Source organism: Sphaeroforma arctica (genome assembly GCF_001186125.1).
Source record: "Sphaeroforma arctica JP610 unplaced genomic scaffold supercont1.406, whole genome shotgun sequence".
In the NCBI taxonomy this organism is placed as follows: domain Eukaryota; class Ichthyosporea; order Ichthyophonida; genus Sphaeroforma; species Sphaeroforma arctica.
In genome coordinates this window covers 55,721-69,693 of record NW_014040152.1, presented here as the reverse complement: position 1 = coordinate 69,693, position 13,973 = coordinate 55,721, and the positions used below count along the sequence as shown (strand labels likewise).

The 13,973-nt window shown below is 40.2% G+C and overlaps 2 protein-coding genes across 3 annotated transcripts in view; both read left to right on the top strand.

Moving 5' to 3' along the window:
• The window catches only part of SARC_05959, a gene marked incomplete at its 5' end in the record, with an annotated part of 11,491 nt that extends 1,180 nt beyond the window's left edge, over positions 1–10,311 (top strand). The window contains 13 exons of one of the 2 annotated variants that reach the window (XM_014300163.1): positions 1,144–1,278; positions 2,121–2,290; positions 3,107–3,352; positions 4,256–4,417; positions 4,727–4,895; positions 5,511–5,649; positions 5,955–6,078; positions 6,283–6,421; positions 7,224–7,393; positions 7,913–8,050; positions 8,757–8,912; positions 9,574–9,702; positions 10,154–10,311. In XM_014300163.1, the coding sequence (XP_014155638.1) occupies positions 1,144–1,278; positions 2,121–2,290; positions 3,107–3,352; positions 4,256–4,417; positions 4,727–4,895; positions 5,511–5,649; positions 5,955–6,078; positions 6,283–6,421; positions 7,224–7,393; positions 7,913–8,050; positions 8,757–8,912; positions 9,574–9,702; positions 10,154–10,267 (1,991 nt within the window). In that variant the 3' untranslated portion in view covers positions 10,268–10,311. Of the gene's footprint in view, positions 1–1,143; positions 1,279–2,120; positions 2,291–3,106; positions 3,353–4,255; positions 4,418–4,726; positions 4,896–5,510; positions 5,650–5,954; positions 6,079–6,279; positions 6,422–7,223; positions 7,394–7,912; positions 8,051–8,756; positions 8,913–9,573; positions 9,703–10,153 lie in introns of both variants that reach the window. The other variant, XM_014300164.1, reaches the window with a different exon arrangement.
• Positions 10,312–11,570: 1,259 nt separating this feature from the next.
• SARC_05958 (hypothetical protein) lies at positions 11,571–12,080 on the top strand (the record flags this gene model as incomplete). The annotated part of the gene is made up of 1 exon (XM_014300162.1): positions 11,571–12,080. One exon carries the CDS (start codon positions 11,571–11,573, stop codon positions 12,078–12,080), a length of 510 nt encoding a protein of 169 aa, XP_014155637.1.
• Positions 12,081–13,973: the final 1,893 nt, after the last annotated feature.

Sequence of the window (13,973 nt, the reverse complement as noted above, 5' to 3'; positions counted from 1 at the left end):
CTACGTATACGACACTACTACAACAACACACGACACACACACACATACATACTAACTACACTACTAAACTACACACATATACATAACAACACACTATTATATATATATATACACACACATATATATATATATATACTATATATATATATACATATACACATACACATACACACACGCACACACACACATACATACATACATACATACATACACATATAGATAAACACACATATATATATATACATACACATACACACACACACACTGTCCTTTACAAACAAGCACACGCACGCACACTGTCCTTTACAAACGAACACACACGCACACAGCCAAACACGTGTGCCAAGGCAACTCACATGGCTCGGGATTGAGCGGAGTTTGGAGTTTGTATAGAGTGTGTGCTGTGTAAACATCCACGTGCGATTCTATACACAATTTATTAAATATCTTCATGGATCCAACCCAAAACCCAAGGCACAGATGTATACAAATCTCAGCAGCCCACCAATGATACGAGTACATATATTGTAAAGCCTGGATAAGTCAACTCGGGATCAAACCCTGCCAGACTTCATATTAGCATTATATGTGAATCTGCAAAATTTAAAGCCAGATCTGAAATATAGGGTACAGATCTAAACAAGAGGGATTTACACCCAAGATCTATACGTTCACATGTAATGCAGATCCACGCTTGATTGGGCCGGAAAAGTTAACTCCGACTCAGTCAAAACCCGTCAAAGACTTTACATACAAGTCATTATAGCTATATACACAAACCCGAATCAAGATCAAAATGCAAGACCGGCATCGAAAATAAGTTAGGTCTAACTCAGTCAAAACCCGTCAGGCTTTACATTCAAGTCATTATAGTTATATACACAAACACGATGTAGTCAAAACCCGTCAAAGGCTTTACATACAAGCCATTTTAGTTTTATACACAAACCCGATTCAAAATTGAAATGCAAGTTCGGCATCGAAAATAGGTTAGGTCTAACTTAGTCAAAACCCGTCAAAGGCTTTCCATGAAAGCCATTATAGTTATATACACAAACCCGATTCAAAATTGAAATGCATGTTCGGCATCGAAAAATATGTTTGATTTAATCCTTAAGATGTATACACCCACATCTCCCGCAGATCCACGCAAACTAAGGCCGGGAGAAGTCGACCCCAACTCAGAGTCCAAACCCGCCAGGCCTGATCCCGTAGATATGGATGAGGATGAGAAGGAAATGCTAAGTGAAGCTCGAGCACGTCTGGCGAACACCGTCGGTATGTATATATATGTGCATGTGTGTGTGTAGTATGTGTATGTGTGTATTGTAGATGTATATAGAGATATATTTGTGTGTGTGTAGTATGTGTATGTGTGTATTGTAGATGTATATAGAGATATATTTGTGTGTGGTTAACGTGGTAGCACGTCTGGCTAACACCGTCGGTAAGTATATATCCGTACAGTACATGTATCTGTGTGTAGTATGTGTATGTGTGTATTGTAGATGTATATAGAGATCTGTTTGTGTGTGGTTAACGTGGTAGCATGTCTGACTAACACCGTCGGTAAGTATATATCCGTACATGTGTGTGTGTAGTATTTGTGTATGTGTATAAACTCATACGTGTGTGTATTTTATACATTTATAGATATATATGTATGTGATTGATGTGGTAGCGTGCCTCCAATGAGAATTAGAGTGGAAGCTTGTGGAGCAGTATTTTATTTCCCATCCAATCAAAATACAGGTAAGTATGCAAAGCGAAAGGTGCGAGAGAAACAGTTTAAAGAGGCACGCCGGTTAAGTATACTACTAGCAACACACCTTCACACACACTCTTAATTTTTAACATTCATCCAATCAAAATGTAGGGGGAAAGGCCAAGCGAAAGGCGCGAGAGAAACAGTTGGAAGAGGCACGCCGGTTAAGAATACTACTAGCAACACCTTCACACACACTTTTAATTTTTAACATCCATCCAATTAAAATGTAGGTAAAAGGGCCAAGCGAAAGGCGCGAGAGAAACACTTGGAAGAGGCACGCCGGTCAAGCATACTACTAGCAAAACACCTTCACACACTTTAAATTTTTAACATTCATCCAATCAAAATGTAGGTAAAAAGGCCAAACGAAAGGCACGAGAGAAACAGTTGGAAGAGGCCCGCCGGTTGAGTATGCTGCAGAAACGCCGCGAATTAAGAGCCGCTGGGGTGGAGTTAAAGAAGCGTCAGAAATTCGGCAAGCATCGGATCGATTACAATGAGGAGATACCCTTCGAAAAGAAGGTAAGGGTCTTCGTATGGCTTGGCAATGTGTATGTTAATGTGTGGGGGAACCTACAGTAGCAACACAGAAGTCTTCTCTAGCGTAGGATCGATGACATTGTGCAAATACCGTTTGTTAAAGCTGGAAGGATCTTTTTCGAAGCTGTCTGAATTTAGGAGTGTGTGACTTGGTATATGGTGTAAGTTTGTCTGTACATTCGTATGTTCTCACTAATGTGAATACAACCTAGCGTGAGCTTCCAAGAATATGTATATAGTTAAAAAGATGAAAACTGCGTTTATATATGTAGGCGGTATCTACAATATCTAATGGCGTATTAAATATACCAGCAGTCACATATATGTATGTAAATTTATTGAATGGAGCTATCAATACAAAGGATACACTAATGGATATGAGTTAGAACATACCCTCACACTAACACCTATTCGAGGCAATAGAATTGCTACCTTTTATATTTTCTATAGTATATATATACATATATGGATGTACATATATATGTCTGTGTATGTGTCTGTGTGTCTGTGTACTATATATATATATATATTTATTTATATATATATGTGTGTGTGTGTGTGTATACGTATATATATATATATTTATGTATGTATGTATGTATGGTATACTATATACAGTAACCTATATATAAATATACATATATATATATAGCAACCTAGCTTGCTATTTCTGAGTGTATCAGCGTACAAACCATAGAAACTGCACAAATTTCGCTCTGAAATCAAATCGGAATTGCGAATACCCGATTGTACATTTGAGTATGCTGAGGTTCTCGATTTTTATTTCATTTACAATAGGTTCCTGTAGGCTTCTACGACACCTCGAACGAGCGAGTGATGGAGAGTAACACTGAGTTCAAAGCCAAAACTTTAGAGCAACTGGAAGGCAAGCGCAGAGATAAGGAGGAAGCCGAACTGCGGAAAAAAGACAAGGAGAAGAGTAAGGACAGGAAGAGCAAAGCGATGGGAGAGGCTATTAAACTGCTTAATAAGGATAACGAACCACAACGTAAGAGGACCAAATTGGTGCTACCTGCGCCCCAGGTACGCATTCAGAAACTGTGCATTTGTTTCAATTTATGTCTATGCTGTATGTATAAAAACCATATGTACATTTATTTTTTAATTTGTGTGTGTTTGTTCTGTATGTATATAAACCATAGGTACATTTAATTATTAATCTGTGTGTGTTTGTTCTGTATGTATATAAACCATATGTACATTTAATATCTGATTTATGTGTGTTTGTTCTGTATGTATATAAACCATATGTACATTTAATTATTAATTTATGTGCGTTTTGTTCTGTTTGTATATAAACCACATGTATATTTAATTATTAATTTTTGTGTGTTTGTTCTGTATGTATATAAACCATATGTACATTTAATTATTAGTTTAATTGATGTGTGTTTTTCCTGTATGTATATAAACCATATGTACATTTAATTATTAGTTTAATTTATGTGTGTTTTTCCTGTATTGGTATAAGCCATATGTATTTTTGCAGGCTTGTGATTAAAGTGAACACGAAGACATGGTTGGTTGGGCGGCATGTGAGGCTGTATTCCTGCGAAAGAAGGATCACAGACTGCAACACAAAGTGTATCAAACGAGATTCTACACGTGCATAAGACACGTTTCCAGTTAAAGTACAACCCCATGCATATGTTCTCTCGCGCATATGCGTCTAGTCCGCTTGGGCATATATGTCTCCGTTTGCATCTTTGGCAGCCATAAAACTGTCCGTTTACATGAGTTTAACAATTCTCTGCTGTGCTAAGGGTATGTTCTAGCCGCCACCCCCTTATAATACTATCGGATATCAGATGTGGAATGGGTAGGTAGGGGCGTTTATATATCATCTCCGACTTCGTGTACTAATCTATGTTGTGAATCCATACTGATATGTATTCCACACTTGTCGTATACTCACTATTACATTAGGTATCGGACGCTGAACTAGAACGTATCGTCAAAGTGGGTGCGCAATCTATGGCCATATCAGACGAGGCGGATGGTGAAGTCACAGGCGAACTTCTCAGCGACTATTCCGCCACTCCTGCATCAGTCATGCCCACACGAACGCCTCGGGTGCCACAAGCGGAGGTATGTTTAATATGGATATGCACATTTATATACTTTCGATAGAAATATAATGTTTGTTGATTTGTTGGTGTGTTGGTTTTTTTAACTTATCTATTTATATATATATATATAGATATAGATGTGTATGTACATATATATATTATACGGTCGATATAGAACCATTTTTGCTCGTTAGAGTCGATGTCCCACTCAATCAACATTAGAGACGAGTTCTTCTACTGGATTCTGTGTATACGACAATAATACATATTCATATTCATACGCTACTAACATACCGTCATTCATACTTGCACACCCGTATGTCCATAGGATACCATCCTCAAAGAAGCGCAGAACTTAATCGCACTCACCAACACGGAAACGCCCTTGCTCGGGGGTGCTAATGTTAATCTCAACAATTCGAGTTTCAAGGGCCTTACCCCCGCACGAAGTGTTTTACAGACACCCAATACCGTCTTGGGGACACCTGCACATCCCGGTATGTGGGTTGTCATGTATATTGAACTTGTGTATTTAAACGTGTATTAAGATGCCAGGATGTGTGCCTGTAAATATTGCGTATGTGTATAGTTTGCCTACGTAACTGCTTGTATCTTTGCTCACTCCCTGCACGAAATCATATTGTATACGCCCAGAATGCCTGTCTAACGGACACACGCCCATCTCGACATGTGAATATGAAACTGATGCGAATGTACGTAGTCGCCTGTAGGGGTCTATATTCTCATATGTGTACCTATCATTACTATACCAGTGTATATCTCCCAACGTAGCTTCATATGTATGTGTGCCCATCCCACCTTAAGTTACATGCAGGCTCTCCATACCGTCTCAGTTGTGTCTGAATATATATCAGGGTCTGCTTTACCCGGATAAACGCCTTCAATACCCTTGTCACCGCGTCTGGGCGATGGTTGACTGGCACCCAACACGCGCCACACTGGAGATATATGTATTCGTATACATATATATATATATATATATATCCATTGTGTATTCATTATATTGTAAGTCCAATACAATTTCATCGTATATCTACACTTACTTATAAATGGTGTACATTTGTACTACTTGATATTCGAATGCATACCAGGGTCTGTTTTACCCGGTCAAGCGCCTTCAATACCAATGACTCCGCGATTGGGTGACGGTCGTTTGGCGCCCACACCCGCACGAGACTCATTGAGGATCAACCGATTCGATTCGGGAGAGACGCCGGGTTCTGTTTCCAGGTGTGTGTGCAACTGCCAGTCCATCAATCTCAGTGTGGACGTATGTGGCAACCCCTCGTTAGGCGTGTGATGAGAACGGATACGTGTTTGAACGCCTTAAAAGAATGAAAGAACTCGCGTGTTTTTTGTTTTTGTTTGTTGTTGTATTTTGCAAGTGACAGATAGGGAAAGAAAGGCTCTGATATACGTGGCAAGCATCCTGTATTTGCCGCAGAAGAAAAAAGAAGTAGTGAGATTTTCAATCCCAAATTTTACGCAGAAATGTACCGAATTTTTTTTTAATTCTAATCCTAATTTCGCCACAGAAATGAGATGATGAACAACAAAACGGGACTGCTGGCTGGCCTCAGAGCACTGCCCAAACCAAAGAACGACTTCGAAGTTGTTGTCCCAGATATGATGGAGGACGCAGGTGAAGACACGACAATGGTGTGTGGGTGCTTGCAGTGGAATACACCGTTCTCCTTATTGATACACACTGATCCTTGTTGGTGTACGATATTAATTAATATTGAACACGTGTGTGTGTAAATGTACGTAGATATACATACTAATGTGTGCTTATGCATACGACCACATACACTTATTTCTGCCAAAAAAAAATACAACCGTTTCTTCACTTCACTGTAGCAGATGCGAGAAGAAGACGCAGAGGAAATTGAAGCGCAACGACAGGCCGCGGAGGCGAAAGCGTTGGAACTCGAACTGTCCCGAAGATCGGAAGCGCTCAAGCGCGGTTTGCCCAGACCCTCGAGAGTGAATGCACAGGCTGGTGAGTGTATTGTAAAGTTATGTGCGTGAGACTAAGATTGATACTATATATATATTAAATACACAACTATATATATATATATATTTATATATATACATATACATATATATATATATATGTATATTATATATATACTCTCGTTTTGGATGTGTGAGGTTGCTAGACATCGAAATGGTTCGCGGCGCGATCTTGTTTAAGTATCGCCGAGGATGAATGCACAGGCTTATCCGACATACCTGTTGAGTACGCAATTGTTCATAAAAGTGAGCGTGTGCACATACACAATTCTTGTATATGAAGACTTACGATGTATATATACATATATATATATATGTGTGTGCGTGTAAGTATATGTATATATATATATATCTATATATATGTGTGTGTGTATATATGTATATGTATACGTCTACATACGCAAATACAGTATCACAAACTAGCTATACACGATTGATGATTACCATCAGGCGGCGCTGATATTTCAGGCCACGTCATATATTGCCGTATAGCGATGTGCGTTTATGTAAAGCGATGATGTAAATACTTCAGCCTCTATGACGCGGCAGTATTTGTGTATATACTTCTGTATTTGTGGATAGATACCTGTAATGTTATAAGCGGTCGGTGCCACCGATCTCCACATTGTAGATATGGGTATATCTGAAAAGGTGATGCCATTGCTCGAACTCTTGAAATATGGACTATATATATATATATATAGTGATACGTGATTCTACATTTGAGTTTACATATGTACATATTAATTACGAATCGAATCTGCTTCGTTGGTATTGTTTTACAGGCGTTGCTGACCTGTCGGGTCATGTCACCGATCTCCACTTTGCGGATGTGCTTATTTGTAAAGAGATGGTACAACTTCTCAGACGCGATGCTAAAAAGTACCCTGTCGGTGGGCATCGGCCCAAGATCGGCGGAAATGTTTCCGAAGTTAGCGATGAGGATCTGCAGAATGTATGTATCTCCCCTCCAGTATATATATAGATATATATATAAATGTCTTGTCTTGTCTTGTCTTGTCTTGTCTTGTGTGTGTGTGTCTGTGTGTGCCCGTGTGCGTCTGTATTAGTATATATATATGTGTCTGTGTCTGTGTGTCTGTGTCTGTGCTAATAGTGTGATATTAGTATGGGTAGAACAATCGTATGTGTTGTGTGTTTATATCCGCAGCACGACTATGAACTGAGGCTGCCACGACAGAAGCGCAATCCTGATTGTATCTTCGTCTTGCTCTTGTCTTCTGTTCATAACAATACTTAGTTATTGATCGAATTGGATTACTCATGGGTATAGTGTCAGTCTACACAATTGAACCTCCATATCCTTTCGTTGTATTCGAAACAGATACATCGTACATCCTGGTGGAGTCATATGTCATAATATATCCTTTGGTTCTATGTATTCAAGATTCGAGTTGTATATCCACTCGATACTTAATCGCGCCTTTTCCAACACATGTACACACTATCACAGGCGCGTGAGCTGTTAGCGGAGGAGTCTAACCTCATATTACAGGAAGCAATGGGCGACATGGCCATGGCTGAGTTTGAGAGGTTTTGCGTGGAAACATGGGAGAAGAGCCGGAACCAAATTACCTACATACCTACTCAGGTATGTAGCTATATTTATATCATTTGACCAATACATCGTCGGGTATGGAATTGTCTGGGTGCAGAGCGGTATATAGCACATGTTGGTCTACTTCTAGGCTTCCTGTGGAGGCATGGGAGGATAGCAGGAACTCTATTTCCTGCCCCCGAAATAAGAGCAAATCTAAAGGCCGTAGGACATTATTAAGTTGAAACGAACCAAAAGTTACTCTAAAAATTCAGCATGTCCCTTTTAGTATGCGGCTTATTTTACATTGAGGGCAGGACAGATCAGGCTTGGGGTTCTGGAGTGCTTTTTTGTGTCCCGACCTAGTGGATGTTCGCTGGTTTTATCTATATTGCTGGTACGGATGCAACGCAAGTCTGGTCACTGCAATTCATCCATGAACCAGATACTACAATGAGCGTATATAAAGAATTTGTTTGGTTTTGGGTACTATTATACGCACGTATATGATCTGTTCTATACACATTATAACTGCATAGGTATGTATGTAGCTTCAGACCTGTGTTTAGAGAGGTAATATATTCGTAGGGTCTCCATAAGTAGAGGTTCAATAGATAGGCTACTCTCGGGCTGGTGGTTCCTGCGAAAGCTGAACACTGATTAGCGTCAAGCAAACGTATTGAATTTATGTCACAGATACACGCTCACATTTCCGTTACCCCATATTTAAACTGATATATACATATATATATATATATAGAACAAATTTGGACGTGTGACTCTGGCAAAACCTGAAGAAAGATTAGCGGCTCGGAAGGAAGAGTTCAAGAGTATCATGGACAGGCTCAAAAAAGACGGCTACAAAAAGGCCGCCAAATTGGAGAAGAAGGCAGCTATGTATACTTCTGGGTTCCAGGTGAGTGTATCTATCAGATATCGTAGGTTTAGACGCATACGGATATGTATTTGTGTGTGTATATCTATACAGGTATGCCTGTGGGTCCCTATTTAATTATATCAACCATATCGTATGCCATTATATATATATATATATTGACACATCTATATTTAGTAATATCAACCGTATCGTATGCCTTTACACTTTATATATATTTACACATCTATGTCTATATCTATATCTATATAATTTACACATCTATATCTATACCTATACCTATATATATATATCTCTCTCTATCTATGTTTTGTAGTTTTAGTTTTCTCGTTTGCACACTGAAGTGAGAGGGCTACAAATGGGCTGCTACGTTTTTGTAGATAGCAAGAATGTCTACCTGGCTGTTGCACGTGCAAGTTGTTTTTTACCAAAGTCCTGTCGGTCCGTTTAGACATCTTGAACCCAATACTTATAAATCGGGACTTTCAACGTCCTGAAATGCAATGAACTCGGTATTAGATCAGCTGGTATTTGAAGGTGCACATCGACATCGTATACCTAATCATCAAAGCTAATCCAACGACAATGCTTGCACATAGACTCCTCCTAATCTACGCTCCTATGCACCGGAGTGATCACGTTGCTATGGTTTGACCTCGGATATTCTTGCGTCCAATTCCAGAAACGAGCCGAAACGCTCAAGGAAGAAATTAAGACAGCAAACGAACAACTGTTACAGGCCAGTATTGACTACAAGTGCTTCACTGCACTACGCGCAGCCGAGCAAGCGTCTATTACCGGCAGAGTAGAGGTGGGTTACGTTAGAGTTTACACGCATGCATGAGTATAAGCTGCTTGTAAGCGTATGTACGTATTGTGCGTTTGTACGTATGTTCACGTACCCGTGCGTTGAGCACAGCTGGTTTTTAACACATAGAGCAGCCGAGCAAGCATCGATCTTCTGCTGGGTCGAAGTGTGTGTTTCAAAGACTTGATTTTCTATGTGTGTGGATCTGTATGTGCGTTTACACATGTATGTGGAATTTCTAATTGTTAATTGATTGTCTATCTGGATCTGATGAGCGTCTATGTAGCTGCATATGTACATATTTATGCATGCTAGCGTCTATCACCAGCAGAATGGATCTGTTAGCCACTCACGCCACGCTTCGCATTGATGGCACAAAGTGGATCCTATTCTTCAAAACTTGAAACGTATTATTGATACATGAATGTGCTTCGTCTCATCTGACTATATACAGGCATTGGAAAGGGAAACGCAGCGTCAAGAGAAGCTGTTGGCCGCCGAACAAGAGAGATACTCAGAACTTGTGTCGAGGCGCGAACACCTCCAGTCCACTATAGCTAGCAGTTAGACTACAGATATCAATAAAATCGTCTGAAATATGTACGAAGACTCCTATTGAAAGGGATATGTGAATATATATATTTGTACGTGATATCAGTAATCTAAAGGCTAAACAAATCTTTTTTAGAGCTGTTCTCCAGTCACCAACACTTCCAAGCAAATATCATTTTATGATTATTCATTGAAGTGAGCTGGAAATGCACATTATAAAACGAGAGTGCATGTTATATGTGTGAATGTGATATATGTGCATATATCATACCTCTACACGCTACATAGTTCAATATATCGATCGGCGCATGCTCAATCTATTTTATCTCGCCCGCTTTGACCACCAGTCACTCCAAGCTGCTAAAGACATCGCAGACCTAAAAGACATCACCGCTCATTCACCCCTCATATACTGCGACAGTTGTGACAAGCATGCCACACAGGTCTATCGACATTGTCATGTTTGCCACTAAACTCAACACCCAAGTCCTCAATTACTGCACTTATGACCATACTGACCTGGCACCAGCCCGCCAAACGCCTTTACAACGGCAATCTTAAAGCCCTCGTAGAACTTTCTCCGAAGCCAAACTCTAAAGGGCAACGGCCGCATGGTTTGGCTATTCTCCATAAAACCCGAGATTGCTTTCTGGCCAACTCTCATGTATCATCTATAATCTTATGTTGAAATCACAAGCTTGTTATGCAATATAATTATACCGTCAAGCAGATAGTATGCAGGACTTTGTCACCACTCCCAATTGGCTTCAAGCGTGAAGCGATCCAATCAATATCCTGTCGGTCAAAGTTGTTGACATCTAAAACAAATATAGACCGAAGTAGAAAGTGATAGGAGCGGGAAAATATAGACAAGTGTCCCAGTCCGATTGTTTCAGATTAATAGTCTTAGGCTGGAATCTTAGATTCTGTAACGCTTATCAAAAGGGTTTCAGGTGCCTTATTTAATAGTATATACCGCATGCTCTCTAAATGTTTAAAGCCGTCCTCAGATTTCTTGTCCGGTAATTGCAGTCCAAAGACCCGCGGTTTGTCGAGGGTCCTCCAATACCTCTGATTAAGTACCACTGGAATCTTAGATTCTGTAACGCTTATTAAAGGGGTTTCAGGTGCCTTATTTAATAGTATATACCGCATGCTCTCTAAATGGTTAAAGCCGTCCTCAGATTTCTTGTCCGGTAATTGCAGGTAATCTTGATCATATCTGTTCTACTCTCGAACAATCTATTGCATCTGGACAACAATCACTTGCAAAACTACCCTAATTCCCTCCACTTAATGGCACATTTAATCGTTACATGATGGCACGACAAGCACAACGTGAACAAGATGATGCCTCCCCTAACGTATCGCATGTAACTAGTTCATACGACAGCCAACTCTCTACAATTGCGCGAGCCCATTCTGATCACAACAACTCCACCGCACAAACACATACCTTGCTTGATGACTTCCTGCCGACCGCTTACCTGAATCCCGATGATGATCATATCTCTCACGACTTTGGGTACGAACCCAATCTGGCTGCATTTGCTCTTGTTTCCCCTTCGATATCTCCTGCTGTACATTATTTTGGTTATGAGCGCCACCTACCTGACAATGATCTTCACCATACCTCAACATATTCCGATGTGGATATGATTTTCAGTGACGAATCCACTACAACTATTCCTAGTGCCCGCAGTGTCACTGCCATCACTGGTTCCACCATGACGCTACTTGAGGCATCGACTTTACTGTGTCAGACCATCCCCAAAACTGTGAACAAGCCCGCAAAACATCAGAGTGGGACCACTGGTTTGCCGCAATAAACAAAGAACATCAAGCTCACATTCAAAACAACCGGGCCGATGTTATCCTCATCACACATGTTCCCCGTAAGTCCGCAAACATAATGAACACTGCACACCAATAGTTTACAAAGCTCGCATGGTTGCACATGGTGATCAGCAGATTAAAGATGACTCTTATCAGAACACGTATGCTCCAGCTGCCACATCAACCACACTCCGTATGTTTCTATCAAAACCTTGACGTTTTCCACTATGATGTTGACACTGCTTTCTTAGATTTCAAACTTGACACGGTTGTCTACGTGCATCCTTCTGATGAAGCCGCTGAATTAGGTTTCTGCCCACCTGGAATATTTCGTAAACTCAAGCGAGGACTCTATAGTTAAAAGCAAACTGAGCGATTATGAAATCATGACATTGCTACTAAACTCACTACACTAGGGTTTACGCAAAGTGATGTCAATGAAAATATATGTATCTTGGGTTTTTTCTGTGGATGAGATTGTACCTGCTGTTTGCCGTGGATCTAGTGCCCATCTATGGCTCTAGAATAATCTATCCAAATACTACTCTATGAGAAACCTGGGTCTGGTTAAACACCTGATCGGTCTTTGCATACGACAACACCCGGACGAAATTGTCATCGACCAACAAGCTTACATCGATCATATGATTTAAACTTTTGATTTCAATGACACTCACTTCAAATTCACACTTATCACCGGCATTCCACCCCATCAAACTCACCGATGCGCCACCTTACACTGAAAACTCCCGGGAGCTTTGGGCTTTGCAGCCAATCTTACACAAATTGGCACCGCAGCCAGCTTTAATCAGCTCGCTGCATTTGCCACTCATCCCTCTACTGCCCACGTCACATTATTATAACGCATTCTAACTTACCTTCGTTAAACACCCGACTACACACTTACATACCATCGCAAAACGACCAACCCAACAACCGATACAGCACTTACCGCTTACACTGATATCGACTCAGTCTGGCATAGTCATTTGTGTCAACGGCACACCTGTATACTGGGAGCGTGCTAAACAGAAACTGTTGCGCTTAGTTCGAGTAAAGCAAAATATGTTGCAGCATCAGAAACCGTTCGCAACATTGCATGGATTAGAAACATTATGTTTGCACTCGGACAGATACCTCACACTCCCCACTATACTTCATTGCGGCAACCAAAGCGCTATACGGGTGGTATTAGGCACAGGAGCACCAAAAGAACTCAAGCATATATATATCAGATAACACTACATAAGAGATGGTGTTCGATCTAACATGATTGACCTTTTAGATATATCAAAAAACGAGAATCCCTCCGACCTTCTTACCAAAAGTGAAACATGAATATTTTCAGGACATGCTAATGACTAATATCCCTGCCACGAAGTCTCAAGTGACTCCTGTCAGTCAGGACCATGAAACGAGTTATTTCTTCTGATGCGTCTTCTCTCCACCTACATCCTCGTTCCATGACACAAGTTACCATGAAACATTTCCTACCCTCTTCTATTCCACCAAACCTCGGTAGTCTCACGTAATAGTTGCTAACTCCGTCTTTCAACGAACCCCTGTTTTGTTTCAGGGAGGATTTTCGGACTCAAAGTCCAACTAAGTTTAGAACCGTCAAACTAGATTTAGAACCACTAACAGAGTTTATATATTATTAAAAACAAATTTTACGAAAACCTACTTTACCTGACAACAGACATCCGAAATATGTGCTACTCAAAACATAAGACAGTTGGCGGTGTCAATATTTAGTGTCTCAAATATAGTATATAAATAATAGAGATAATATAATTTATTTCAACTACAATGTATGTACATATAGTATGGCTCTCATAGCCGTTGTAGTGGTTCGGGAAAGATCGATGGGAAGAAGTGGACAATAA